The sequence below is a fragment of the Somniosus microcephalus genome, unplaced genomic scaffold, assembly GCF_052327205.1.
Source record: "Somniosus microcephalus isolate GS21.2 unplaced genomic scaffold, FLI_Smic_1.0 unresolved_chr1, whole genome shotgun sequence".
NCBI classification, from domain to species: domain Eukaryota; kingdom Metazoa; phylum Chordata; class Chondrichthyes; order Squaliformes; family Somniosidae; genus Somniosus; species Somniosus microcephalus.
In genome coordinates, this window is record NW_028225179.1 from 8,865,465 (window position 1) to 8,880,211 (window position 14,747).

Genomic DNA, 14,747 nt, shown 5'->3' on the forward strand with positions numbered 1-14,747 from the left:
ATCCCCCTGCCAAGTTAGTTTAAACCCCCCCCAACAGTGCTAGCAAACCTCCCCGCAAGGATATTTGTCCCGTTCTGGTTCAGGTGCAACCCGTCCGACTTGTACAATTCCCACTTTCCCCAGAAGCAGACCCAGTGATCCAGGAAACTAAAGCCCACCCTCCTGCACCAACTCTTTAGCCACGCATTCATCTGCTCTATCCTCCTATTCCTATACTCACTAGCACGTGGCACCGGGAGTAATCCAGAGATTACAACCTTTGAGGTCCTGCTCTTTAATCTGCTACCTAGCTCCCTAAATTCTTGCTGCAGGGCTTCATCCCTCTTCCTACCCATGTCGTTGGTCCCAATGTGAACCACGACCTCTGACTGTTCACCCTCCCCCTTCAGAATGCCCTGCAGCCATTCAGTGACATCCTTGACCCTGGCACCAGGGAGGCAACAAACCATCCTGGAGTCACGTCTACAGCCACAGAAACCAGGGGTCACAGTCTAAGGATAAGGGTTAAGCCATTTAGGACAGAAATGAGGAGGAATTTCTTCACCCAGAGAGTGGTGAACCTGTGGAATTCTCTGCCACAGAAGGCAGTGGAGGCCAATTCATTAAATATATTCAAGAAGGAGTTGGATATATTTCTTAAGGCTAAAGGGATCAAGGGATATGGGGAGAAGGCAGGGACCGGGTACTGAATTTGGATGATGAGCCATGATCTCATTGAATGGTGGAGCAGGCGCGAGGGACCGAATGGCCTACTCCTGCTCCTATCTTCTATGTTTCTAAAATAGACTTTGCTTGCTTTGCTGACTCAGCAAACCTTATTTGCTTTGCTGTTTTTTGGCTGACTAAATAAAAGTTTTTTTTTGGCTGCATGCAGGTATTTAATTGAGTTAGTTCAGGCTTGCTGTCAGTCCTGGCCCTGGTCCCGCCCCTTCCTGCACCTCATTGGCTGACACCGCTGTCAATCGACACCACGAGGCGGAAGGGAGGGTGATTGACAGGTGACGATTGATAGAAGCGCCTGCCCGCGCTGTGATTGGTGCAGGGGAAGGTAAGTGGGCGTGTCCGGGCCCGGCCCACGTGGGAGAGGCAAAGGCTGGCTGGAGCGCATGCGCAGCCCGCCTCACACCGTTGGGAAGCTTTTCAAAATCTTTTTATTTCCGAAACAAATTGAAAACACTCATTAATTCCCCCAACCTCCTCCCCACTAAAGTGCGATTGTTATTATTATTGTTGTTCCTCATTTGTGTGGGGTGTCTTTTTTTACCTTGCGGTGGCGTTCGCCGATCCTACCGACCTTGTTGCGTGCTGGCGTCAGCTCGTAATCGGAGGAGGGGTGTGATTGACGCGAGGCGCCCGCCAATCAGGAGCGCGGTAAACGCTGGGATGACCGGGCGGGCTGATGGTCCTCCAGCCAATGCCGGGGCGGGACCTCGGTGGGCTGCGTGCGCCAAACCAAAAGACCCCCTGGGCGTTGCGTGCATGCGTCACCGCGTAAGCGGAGGGGGGTGATTGACGCGTGGCGCCCGCCAATCAGGAGCGCGGAACACGCCGGGCGGGCTGACGGTCCTCCAGACAATGGCGGCGCGGGAGGGAGGGGAGCGGGACGTCGGTGGGCTGCGTGCGCCGCTTCCTGCTTTCATTGTCTGCAGGAGCTGTTAAAGGGAAGGAAAGGGGAGGAGGGGGTGGAAAAAAACAAGCTTGTGAGTGTTTATTCCTTTGCATTACCTTTATTGCAAGGCTATTGATCAATTGCATTCATTTAAAAATAAGTGAACCTTTTCTCTTTTCGACTTTTTTCCAGAACAAAGAGCCCTGGTGCTGTGAACATTTTGGTGGGCAACCACTTTTAAAGGGACAAAGACCAGCATTCTTCCTTCTCTCTCTTGTGAGTATTTGTGGTGGGTTGGGGTGTGGGTGTGGGTGTGGTGGGGGGTGGGGGAGGGTGAGTCAAAGGGGACTGCGGCCCCTTTTCCCAAAAAATTATTGCTTGGCTATTTAAAGGGGAATGGTGGCCCCCAGGTATTTAAAGGGGCAGTGCCTCGCTCTGTATCATGTAAGAGCAGGGAGGTTCTGCTTGAACTGTACAAAACACCAGTTAAGCCACCGGCTAGAGTGCTGCGTGCAGTTCTGCTCGCCCCATTGCAGGAAAGATGTGACTGTGCTCCAGACGGGAGATTTACGAGGATGTTGCCAGGAAGTGAGAATTTCAGCTACAAGGAAAGATTGAATACATAGAAACATAGATACTATCTACATCCAAGGGTACTTAAGCAAGTGGCCCTAGAAATAGTAGATGCATTGCTGGTCATCTTCCAAAATTCGATAGACTCTAGAACAGTTCCCATGGATTGGAGGGTAGCTAATGTTACCCCACTATTCAAAAAAAGGCGGTTGAGAGAAAACAGGGAATTACAGACCGGAAAGCCTGACATCGGTAGTGGGGAAAATGCTGGAGTCCATTATAAAAGATGTAATAGCACAGCACTTGGAAAACCGTGATCGGACCGGACAAAGTCAACATGGATTTACAAAAGGTAAATCGTGCTTGACTAATCTACTGGAATTTTTTGAGGATGTAACTGGTAAAATAGATAAGGGCGAACCAGTGGATGTGGTGTATTTGGACTTTCAAAAGGCTTTTGATAACGTACCGCATAAGAGATTAGCGTGTAAAGTTAAGGCACATGGGATTGGGGGCAAGGTATTGACTTGGATAGAGAACTGGTTGGCAGACAGGAAGCAAAGAGTTGGAATAAATGGGTCTTTTTCCGAATGGCAGGCAGTGACTAGTGGGGTACCGCAGTGATCGGTCCCTGGACCCCAGCTATTCACAATATATATTAATGATCTGGACGAGGGAACTAGGTGTAATATCTCCAAGTTTGTAGACGACACAAAGCTGGGTGGGCGTGTGTGCTGTGAGGAGGATGCTGAGAAACTCCAGTATGATTTGGACAGGTTGGGTGATTGGGCAGAAGCATAGCAGATGCAACATAACGTGGATAAATGCGAGGTTATCCACTTTGGTGTCAAAAACAGGAAGGCAGATTATTATCTGAATGGCAATAGATTGGGAGAAGGGGAAGTGCAATGAGACCTGGGTGTCCTTGTGCACCAGTCGCTGAAGGTAAGCATGCAGGTGCAGCAGGCGGTTCAGAAGGCAAATGGTATGTTGGCCTTCGTAGCGAGAGGGTATGAGTACAGGAACTAGGATGTCTTGCTGCAGTTGTACAGGGCTTTGGTGAGACCGCACCTTGAGTATTGTGTGCAGTTTTGGTCGTCTTATCTGAGGAAGGATGTTCTTGCCATGGAGGGAGTGCAGCAAAGATTCACCAGGCTGATACCTAGGATGGCAGGAATGACATATGAGGAGAGATTGGGTCGATTCTGCATGTACTCGCTGGAGTTTAGAAGAATGAGAGGGGATCTCATTGAAACTTATAAAATTCTAACAGGACTACACAGACTAGATGCAGGAAGGATGTTCCCAATGGTCGGGGAGTCCAGAACCAGGGGTCACAGTCTAAGGATAAGGGGTAAGCCATTTAGGACAGAGATGAGGAGGAATTTCTTCACCCAGAGAGTGGTGAACCTGTGGAATTCTCTACCACACAAGGCAGTTGAGGCCAAGTCATTAAATATATTCAAGAAGGAGTTAGTTATATTTCTTAAGGCTAAAGGGATCAAGGAATATGGGGAGAAGGCAGGGACAGGGTACTGAACTTGGATGATCAGCCATGATCTCATTGAATGGCGGAGCAGGCTCGAGTGGCCGAATAGCCGACTCCTGCTCCTATCTTCGATGTTTCTTTGTGTCCCCAGCTATTTAAAGGGGCAGTGCCTCTCTGTTTCTGTATCATGTAAGAGCAGGGAGGTTCTGCTTGAACTGTACAAAAACACCAGTTGGGCCACCGCATGCAGTTCTGGTCGTCCCCATTGCAGGAAATATGTGACTGCTCGAGACGGGAGATTTACGAGGATGTTGCCAGGATTAGAGAATTTCAGCTGCAAGGAAAGATTGAATACATAAAAACATAGAAGATAGGGGAGTTATCACTGGGTGAAAACATTTCTCCCCAACTCCCCTCTAAAGCTCCGACCAATTTCTTTAAATCTATGCCCCCTGGTTGTGGACCCCTCTGCCAAGGGAAATAGGTCCTTCCTATCTCGGCCCCTCAGAATTTTATACACCTCAATCAGGTCTCCCCTCAGCCTCCTCGGTTCCAAAGAAAACAACCTCCTCCCCCCCGAGACATCTGTGCTCCTCCAATTCTGCCCTCTTGAGCATCCCTGATTATAATCGCTGCACCATCAGTGGCCGTGTCTTCTGTTGCCTCGGCCCTAAGCTCTGGAATTCCCTCTCTGAACCTCTCCGCCTCTCTTTCATAGAAAATTGGAGCAGGAGTTGGCCATTCGGCCCCTCGAGCCTGCTCCGCCATTCAATGAGATCATGGCTGATCAAAACCCACCTCTGTGACCAAGCTTTTGGCCATCTGCCCTAATTTCTCCTTCTGTGGCTCGGGTTCACAGTTTTCAATGTCTTACAATACTCCTGTGCAGCGCCCTGGGACGTTTTCCTACGTTAAAGGCGCTATAGAAATACAAGTTGTTGTTCTCATTGTTGGATGAGCTCTGAACAGGCCCGCCCCCTCCCCCTACTCCGCATGCACCGCTCCAAGGTGAGCGCGGGCTCTGAACAGCCCCGCCCCCTCCCCCCACACCGCACGCGCCGCTCCGAGGTGAGCGCGGGCTGCGAACAGGCCCCGCCCCCTCCCCCTACTCCGCACGTGCCGCTCCGACGTGAGCGCGGGCTCTGAACAGGCCCCGCCCCCTCCCCCTACTCCGCATGCGCTGCTCCGAGGTGAGCGCGGGCTCTGAACAGGCCCCGCCCCCTCCCCCTACTCCGCACGTGCCGCTCCGAGGTGAGCGCGGGCTCTGAACAGGCCCCGCCCCCTCCCCCTACTCCGCACGTGCCGCTCCGAGGTGAGCGCGGGCTCTGAACAGGCCCCGCCCCCTCCCCCTACTCCGCATGCGCCGCTCCGAGGTGAGTGCAGGCTCCGAACAGGCCCCGCCCCCTACTCCGCATGCGCCGCCGGGCCCCGCTCCCGAGGATGAGCCGCTACCTCGCCTGCGCAGGTCCTCGCACTCTGGGTCGGCCCAAGCAACCGCGAGAGTCCAGATCACCGGCGGAAAGTGAGTTTTATGAGGGTTTTTTTATACATATAACGGAGAGAAGCGTGGGCGGGGAGATAAATAAACAGAAAATACAAACCGCACCGTCCCAGCGCCCTCCCGGCACCGAGCGGAGTGGATTGAGCGGCCGCAGCCCCTTGTCTTCTGCAGGGAGCCGGACTGGGGCACGTCATCAACTCCACGGCGGTGACTGACGGGAGCTCCGACCAATAGGGAGAGAGCGGGCGGAGCTTGGAGGACTGAGGTGGCGGCTGGTCCTCCAACCAATCGGGGTGCCCGAGGGGCAGGACTTCCGCCGCCTGCTTCTCCCGCTGCTGAGACAAGTGGAATGCAGCAGAGGGCGCTCTTCTGAGTTTGGGGCTCAGGCCTGTTAGTGGAGCAGTGCAGAGGGAACTTTACTCTGCACTGGGCTTTACTCCCTCAGCACTGCACTGGAGGGGCAGCACAGAGTTTTAGACTCCAGTCTCTGGAGTGGGACTTCAACCCACAACCTTCTGACTCAGAGGAGAGTGCTGCCGCCTGAGCCACGGCTGACACTCTGTATCTAACCCGTGCTGTACCTGCCCTGGGAGTGTTTGATGGGACAGTGTAGAGGGAGCTTTACTCTGTATCTAACCCGTGCTGTACCTGCCCTGGGAGTGTTTGATGGGACAGTGTAGAGGGAGCTTTACTCTATATCTAACCCGTGCTGTACCTGCCCTGGGAGTGTTTGATGGGACAGTGTAGAGGGAGCTTTACTCTGTATCTAACCCGTGCTGTACCTGCCCTGGGAGTGTTTGATGGGACAGTGTAGAGGGAGCTTTACTCTGTATCTAACCTGTGCTGTACCTGCCCTGGGAGAGTTTGATGGGACAGTGTAGAGGGAGCTTTACCCTGTATCTCACCCGTGCTGTACCTGCCATGGGAGTGTTTGATGGGGCAGTGTAGAGGGAGCTTTACTCTGTATCTAACCCGTGCTGTACCTGCCTTGGGAGTGGTTGATGGGACAGTTTAGAGGGAGCTTTACTCTGTATCTATCCCGTGCTGCACCTGCCCTGGGAGTGTTTGATGGGACAGTGTAGAGGGAGCTTTACTCTGTATCTATCCCATGCTGTACCTGCCCTGGGAGTGTTTGATGTTGACACCAGGTGCTGAGAATGTTAAAATGTTCCTTTCCCCACAGTGACATCCAGCACCTTCAGGAGCACAAAAATTCACTTCAAGAAAGTAACACAAACCCATCAGCTTCTCCTCTGGACATCGACATTGAGAGGACAGGGAATGTCTGTAACAAGTCATCAATTAGTTCTCGGCTTATCTTAGAAACAAGGCCTCAATAGACTGGGTGTTTCAAACAAAGCTGATTTATTGATGCAGAATATTAAAATCCAGTCCAGTTATTGGGGTTTTAATATCCATGAAATATAAGATGGTCACCAATAAATCCAGGAGGGAATTCAGGAGAAACTTCTTTACCCAGAGAGTGGTGAGAATGTGGAACTCGCCACCACAAAGAGTAGTTGAGGCTAAAAGTACAGATGCATTTAAGGGGAAGCCACATGAGTGTGTAAGGAATAGGAGGATATGTTGATCGGGTTAACTGAAGTAGGGTGGGTGTGGGGCATAAACACCAGCATGGACCAGTTGGGTTGAATGTCCTGATTCTGTGCTGTACATTCTATGTAACACCAAGAACAGTCAAAAGAAGGGAATCATCAGAATAACACTTATATAATTTTTTTGATATATATATAAATGACCTGGATATTGGAATTCAGAGTAGAATTTCTAAATTTGCCGATGACACCAAACTTGGGGGTGTGGCAAACAGTGAGGATGATACCAATCGGCTGCAACAGGACATAGAAAGGCTAGCAGAATGGGCAGACAAGTGGCAGATGGAATTTAATACAGAGAAGTGTGAGGCGATGCATTTTGTCAGAAGGAACAGGGAGAGGCAATATACACTTAATGGCACAGTTTTAAAGAGTGTGCAGGGACAGAGGGACCTGGGAGTTAATGTGCATAGGTCCCTGAAGGTGGCGGGACATATTGAGAGAGTGGTTAGCAAAGCATATGGGATCTTGGGCTTCATAAATAGGGACATTGAGTACAAAAGGAGAGAAACATAGAAACATAGAAAATAGGAGCAGGAGTAGGCCATTCGGCCCCTCGAGCCTGCTCCGCCATTCAATGCGATCCTGGCTGATCATCCAAATTCAGTACCCGGTCCCTGCTTTCTCCCCATACCCCTTGATCCCTTTAGCCTTAAGAAATATATCCAACTCCTTCTTGAATATAGTTAATGTATTGGCCTCTACTGCCTTCTGTGGTAGAGAATTCCACAGGTTCACCACTCTGGGTGAAGAAATTCCTCCTCATCTCTGTCCTAAATGGCTTACCCCTTATCCTTAGACTGTGACCCCTGGTTCTGGACTCCCCGTCCATCAGGAACATCCTTCCTGCATCTAGTCTGTCCAGTCCTGGCAGAATTTTATAAGTTTCAATGAGATCCCCTCTCATTCTTCTAAACTCCAGCGAGTACAAGCCCAATCGTCCCAATCTCTCCTCATACGTCATTCCTGCCATCCCAGGTATCAGCCTGGTGAATCTTCGCTGAATTCCTTCCATGGCAAGAACATTCTTCCTCAAATAAGGTGACCAAATCTGCACACAATACTCACGATGTGGTCTCACCAAGGCCCTGTACAACTGCAGCAAGACATCCCTATTCCTGTACTCAAACCCTCTCACTACGAAGGCCAACATACCATTTGCCTTCTTAACTGCCTGCTGCACCTGCATGCTTACCTTCAGTGACTGGTGCACAAGAACACCCAGGTCTCGTTGGACTTCCCCTTCTCCCAATCTATTGCCATTCAGATAATAATCTGCCTTCCTGTTTTTGCCACCAAAGTGGATAACCTCACATTTATCCACTTTATATTGCATCTGCCATGCTTCTGCCCAATCACCCAACCTGTCCAAATCATCCTGTAGTTTCTCGGCATCCTCCTCACAGCACACACGCCCACCCAGCTTTGTGTCGTCTGCAAATTTGGAGATATTACATCTAGTTCCCTTGTCTAGATCATTAATATATATTGTGAATAGCTGGGGTCAAAGGACTGATCCCTGCGGTACCCCACTAGTCACTGCCTGCCACTCGGAAAAAGACCCGTTTATTCCAACTCTTTGCTTTCTGTCCGCCAACCAGTTCTCTATCCAAGTCAATACTTTGCCCCCAGTCCCATGTGCCTTAACTTTACACGCTAATCTCTTATGCGGGACCTTATCGAAAGCCTTCTGAAAGTCCAAATACACCACATCCACTGGTTCTCCCTTATCTATTTTACTCAAAAAATTCCAGTAGATTAGTCAAGCACGATTTACCTTTTGCAAATCCATGTTGACTTTGTCCGATCCTGTCACTGTTTTCCAAGTGCTCTGCTATTACATCTTTTATAATGGACTCTAGCATTTTCCCCACTACCGATGTCAGGCTTACCAGTCTATAATTCCCCATTTTCGCTCTACCACCTTTTTTGAATAGTGGGGTAACATTAGCTACCCTCCAATCCATGGGTACTGTTCCAGATTCCATGAAATGTTGGAAGATGATCAGCAATGCATCTACTATTTCTAGGGCCACTTCCTTAAGTACCCTAGCATGTAGATTATCAGGCCCTGGGGATTTATCGGCCTTCAATCCCATCAATTTTCCTAACACCATTTCCCTACAAATACTGATTTCTTTCAGTTCCACCCTTTCATCAGGCCCTATGTTCCCCGGCATCTCTGGGAGGTTATTTGTGTCCTCCTTTGTGAAGACAGAACCAAAGTATGAATTTAGTTGGTCTGCCATTTCTTTGTTCCCCATTATAAATTCCCCTGATTCTGACTGCAAGGGACCAACACTTGACTTCACCAATCTTTTTCTCTTCACATATCTATAAAAGCTTTTACAGTCAGTTTTTATGTTCCTTGCAAGCTTACTTTCATATTCTATTTTCCCCTTCTTAATTAATCCCTTTGTCCTCCTTTGTTGAATCATAAACTACTCCCAATCCTCAGGTTTACTGCTTTTTGTGGCCAATTTATATGTCCTCTCCTTGGATCTTACGCTATCCCTAATTTCCCTTGTTAGCCACGGTTGAGTCACCTTTTTTGTTTTATTTTTATGCCAAACTGGGATGAACAAATTCTGTAGTTCATCCATGCGGTCTTTGAATGTTTGCCATTGCCTATCCACCGTCAACCCTTTGAGTGACATTCCTCAATCAATCCTACCCAACTCGCGCCTCAGAAGTTATGCTGAACCTTTATAAAGTGCTGGTTAGGCCACAACTGGAGTATTGTGTCCAGTTCTTGTCACCACACTTTAGGAAGGATGTGAAGGCGATTGAGAGGGTGCAGAGGAGATTCACCAGAATGGACCGGGGATGGGGGATCTTAGCTACAAGGACAGGTTGGAGAAGCTGGATTTGTTTTCCTTAGAGCAAAGGCGGTTGAGGGGTGGTTTGATAGAGGTGTACAAGATTATGACGGGTTTGGATAGGCTAGACGGTGAAAGGCTGTTCCCACTAGTTGATGGTACAAGGACTAGGGGACACAGATTTAAGGTTTTGGGCAAGAGATACAGGGGGGACGTGAGGAAAAACCTTTTTACGCAGCGAGTGGTGAGGACCTGGAGCTCGCTGCTGACGGAAGTGGTGGAAGCGGACACACTGAATGTTTTCAAGGGGAGACTGGATAGGCACTTGAATGAAATAAACTTGCAGGGCTACGGGGATAGAGCGGGGGAATGGGACTGACTGGATTGCTCTGCAGAGAGCCGGCACGGACTCGATGGGCCGAATGGCCTCCTTCTGTGCCGTTATGACTCTATGACTATGACTAGAACAGTGTGAACTCGCTGGTGTCTCAGCAGGTTGGAGAACTGAGTGAATCCCTTCTCACACACGGAGCAGGTGAACGGCTTCTCCCCAGTGTGAATTCGCTCTTGGCCTGAACATTTCCCTCTGCAACTGGACCCTGGACTTCCTAACAAACAGACCCCAGTCTGTCAAATTAGGCAACCACACCTCCCACCCGCCCCCCCCGACCCTGAACACGGGGGCCCCACAAGGATGTGTGCTGAGCCCCCTCCTCTACTCCCTCTTCACCCACGACTGTGTGACTGTTAATGGTTCCAACACCATCATCAAGTTTGCAGATGACACCACAGTAGTAGGCCAGATCACCAACAATGATGAGTCAGCCTACAGGGAGGAGGTCCAGCATCTCGTGAAGTGGTGCGCCGACAACAGCCTGGCCCTTAACACCAAGAAAACAAAGGAAATAATCGTGGACTTCAGGAAGTCCAAAGGCGGAAGTCACACCCCCATCCACATCAATGGGGCGGAGGTGGAAAGGGTGGCCAGCTTTAAGTTCCTCGGAGTCCACATCATGGAAGACCTCTCCTGGTCCCTCAACACCTCCTCTCTGGTGAAGAAGGCCCAGCAGCGCCTATATTTCTTGAGGAGGCTGAAGGGATGTAATCTGTCACCCCCGATCCTCTCTAACTTCTACCGCTGCACTATAGAGAGCATCCTGACAAACTGTATCACGGTATGGTACGGCGGCTGTAGCTCCCATGACCGGAAAGCCCTGCAGCGGGTAGTCAAAACTGCCCAACGCATTACCGGCACCCGGCTACCGACCATAGAACATATATATCAGAAACGCTGCCTACGGAGGGCACGGACCATCATCAAAGACCCTACCCACCCCAGCCACAGTCTGTTCGCCCTCCTACCATCTGGAAGATGCTACAGATGCATTCGCACCCGTACGACCAGATTTAGGAACAGCTTCTTTCCCAGGGCTGTCATCCTACTGAACTCCACAAATAAACACCAAAGCCTGCACATCTGCCGATGCACTTTATTATGGTCATATTTATGCTAATATATATGTACAAATGTATGTTGAAATGTTTAAGTGTCCTAATCCAAATTGTACACTCTCGGGAGCCGCAAGCCTACATTTCGTTGTACTGCACTTGTGCACTAACAATGACAATAAAAGTTGATTTGATAGTGTACCTTCAGATTCCCAGAGCTTTTAAAGCTCTTCCCAGGGACAAAACATGTAAACGGTCTCTCGTCGGTGTAAACTCACTGGTGTTGCTTCAGATCCCCAGAGGTTTTAAAGCTCTTCCACAGAGAGAACATTTAAATGGTCTCTGATCGGAGTGAACTCGCTGGTGTTCGAGCAGAGTCGAGGACTGAGTGAATCCCTTCCCACACACGGAGCAGGTGAACGGCTTCTTCCCAGTGTGAAATTGCTGGTGTCTCTTCAGCTCCTCGGACCTTTTAAAGCTCTTCCCACAGACAGAACATGTAAATGGTCTTTCATCAGTGTGAACTCGCTGGTGTACCTTCAGATCCCCAGAGGTTTTAAAGCTCTTCCCACAGTCAGAACATTTAAATGGTCTCTTCCCCAGTGTGAACTCGCTGGTGTCTCAGTAGGTGGGATGGCTGAGTGAATACCTTCCCACACACAGAGCAGGTGAACGGTCTCTCCCCAGTGTGAACTCGCTGGTGTGTCAGTAGGTGGGATGACTGAGTGAATCCCTTCCCACACACGGAGCAGGTGAATGGCCTCTTTCCTGCTCTCTCCAGCTGTGTTCCTCCAGCTCCTGGGACATTTGAAAGCTTTTCCCACATTCAGAATGTTTCACCGGCCTCTCCCCAGTGTGAACTCGCTGGTGTGCCAGCAGACTCGAGGACCGAGTGAATCTCTTCCCACACACGGAGCAGGTGAACAGAATCTCTCCTGCTCTCTCCAGCTGGTGTCCCTTCAGCTCCTGGGACCTTTTAAATCTCTTCCCACAGTCAGAACATTTAATTGGTCTCTCATCACTATGAACAAGCTGGTGTCTCAGGAGGGTGGCAGAATGACAGAATCGGTTTCAAAAACACAGAGCAGGTCAATGGTCTCTCATCGGTGTGGACAAGCTGGTGTCTCAGCAGCACAGAGGGTGCAATTAATCCCTGCCCACACACGGAGCGGGTTAAAGGTCCCTCCCGAGTGTGAACTTGCTGGTGTATCATCGGAGCGGATGGCTGAGTGAATCCCTTCCCACACACGGGGTCCGGGTTTCCCCCAGTGTGTAGGCACTGGTGTCGCTAAAGGTATTTGTAGATTTTGAAGCTCTTTCAGAACATTTAAAAGTTCTCTCCCCAGTGTGAACTCATGGGTGTGCCAGCAGGTTCAAGGAGCGACTGAATCAGGACCTGATGAATCGCGTAACTCTGTCAGAATTTGCGGTGATATTTGCTTTGAGCTTCCTGTCTGTAAATGCTCCACTTCTACAACCCTGTAAAAGGAGTGTAGAAAGGGTAAGGGGGGAAGCAGGATTTTTTTTTGGCTTATTTTGCCTCAAAGAAGAAACAGGGCAGAGCCGGTCCCACTGGTGTCCAGCCATGCCCACAATAACCAGCGGGCCAGAAACAGCCGAATCCACCTCACTGACTTGGCCCTGAAGTCAAATCAAGTCTCATCAAAGTCTCATCAAATGACATCCTTTGTGACTGTGACAAAGGTAAACTATCTCTGCTCGTCCTTCCTGACTTGTCTGCAGCCTTTGACACGGTTGACCACTGCATCCTTCTCCCAACACCTCTCCACCATCGTCAAGCTGGGTGGGACTGCACTCGCCTGGTTCCATTCTTATCTATCTAATTGTAGCCACAGAATCACCTGCAATGGCTTCTCTTCCCGCTCCGGCATCGTTACCTCTGGTGTCCCCCAAGGATCTATCCCTGGGCCCTTCCTATTTCTCATCTAAATGCTGCCCCTTGGTGACATCATCTGAAAACACAGCATCAGTTTCCACATGTACGCTGACGACACCCAGCTCTACCTCACCACCACTTCTCTCGACCCCTCCACGATCTCTAATCCGGTTCTGGGTGAGCAGAAATTTTCTCCAATTAAATATTGGGAAGACTGAAGCAATTGTTTTCAGTCCCTGCCACAAACTCCGTTCCCTAACCACTGACTCCATCCCTCTCTCTAACATCTCTCTGAGGCTGAACCACACTGTTCACAACCTTGGTGTCATATTTGACCCTGAAATGAGCTTCCGAACACATATCCGCAGCATAACAAAGACCGCCTATTTCCACCTCCGTAACATGGCCCATCTCCGCCCTTGCCTCAGCTCATCCACTGCTGAAACCCTCACCCGGGCCTTTGTTACCTCTAGACTCGACTATTCCAATGCACTCCTGGCTGGCCTCCCACATTCCACCCTACGTAAACTTGAGGTGATCCAAAACTACCCGTGTCGTAACTCAACGCCAAGTCCCGTTCACCCATCACCCCTGTGCTCGCTGACCTACATTGGCTCCCGGTTAAGCAATGCTTCGATTTCAAAATTCTCATCCTTGTTTTCAAATCCCTCCATGGCCTCGCCCCTCCCTATCTTAGTTATTCCCTTCAGCCTCACAACCACCCGCCGCCCGCGATAGAATCACAGAAAAATTACGGCACAGATGGAGGCCATTCGGCCCATCTTGTCCGTGCCGGCCGATTAAGTGCTATCCACACTAATCCCACTTTCCAGCACTTGGTCCGTAGCCTTGTAGGTTACAGCACTTCAAGTGCATATCCAAGTACTTTTTAAAATGTGATGAGAGTTTCTGCCTCGACCACCCTGTCAGGCAGTGAGTTCCAGACCCCCACCACCCTCTGGGTGAAAACATTTCTCCTCAACTCCCCTCTAAAGCTCCGACCAATTACTTTAAATCTATGCCCCCAGGTTGTGGACCCCTCTGCCAAGGGAAATAGGTCCTTCCTATCTCGGCCCCTCAGAATTTTTTACACCTCAATCAGGTCTCCCCTCAGCCTCCTCGGTTCCAAAGAAAACAACCTCCTCCACCCCCCCCGAACCCCGAGACATCTGCGTTCCTCCAATTCTGCCCTCTTGAGCATCCCTGATTATAATCGCTGCACCATCAGTGGCCGTGTCTTCTGTTGCCTCGGCCCTAAGCTCTGGAATTCCCTCCCTGAACCTCTCCACCTCTCTTTCATAGAAAATAGGAGCAGGAGTCGGCCATTCGGCCCCTCGAGCCTGCTCCGCCATTCAATGAGATCATGGCTGATCAAAACCCACCTCTGTGACCCAGCTTTTGGCCATCTGCCCTAATTTCTCCTTCTGTGGCTCGGGGTCACATTTTTCAATGTCTTACAATACTCCTGTGCAGCGCCTTGGGACGTTTTCCTACGTTAAAGGCGCTATAGAAATACAAGTTGTTGTTGTTCTCATTGTTGGAGGTGAGCTCTGAACAGGCCCCGCCCCCTCCCCCTACTCCGCATGTGCTGCTCCAAGGTGAGCGCGGGCTCTGAACAGGCCCTGCCCCCTCCGCCTACTCCGCATGCGCCGCTCTAAGGTGAGCGCGGGCTCTGAACAGGCCCCGCCCCCTCCCCCACATCCGCCGGTCCAAGGTGAGCGCGGGCTCTGAACAGGCCCCGCCCCCTCCCCCACATCCGCCGCTCCAAGGTGAGCGCGGGCTCTGAACAGACTC

General features: G+C 50.4%; 1 protein-coding gene across 1 annotated transcript in view; it reads right to left on the reverse strand.

Moving 5' to 3' along the window:
* Positions 1–14,747, reverse strand: part of LOC147093394 (uncharacterized) — a 179,257-nt gene that overhangs the window by 69,905 nt on the left and 94,605 nt on the right. Inside the window, 3 exon segments of the mRNA XM_085974203.1 lie at positions 11,378–11,650; positions 11,652–11,817; positions 11,901–12,040. Coding sequence (XP_085830329.1) covers positions 11,378–11,650; positions 11,652–11,817; positions 11,901–12,040 — 579 coding nt within the window.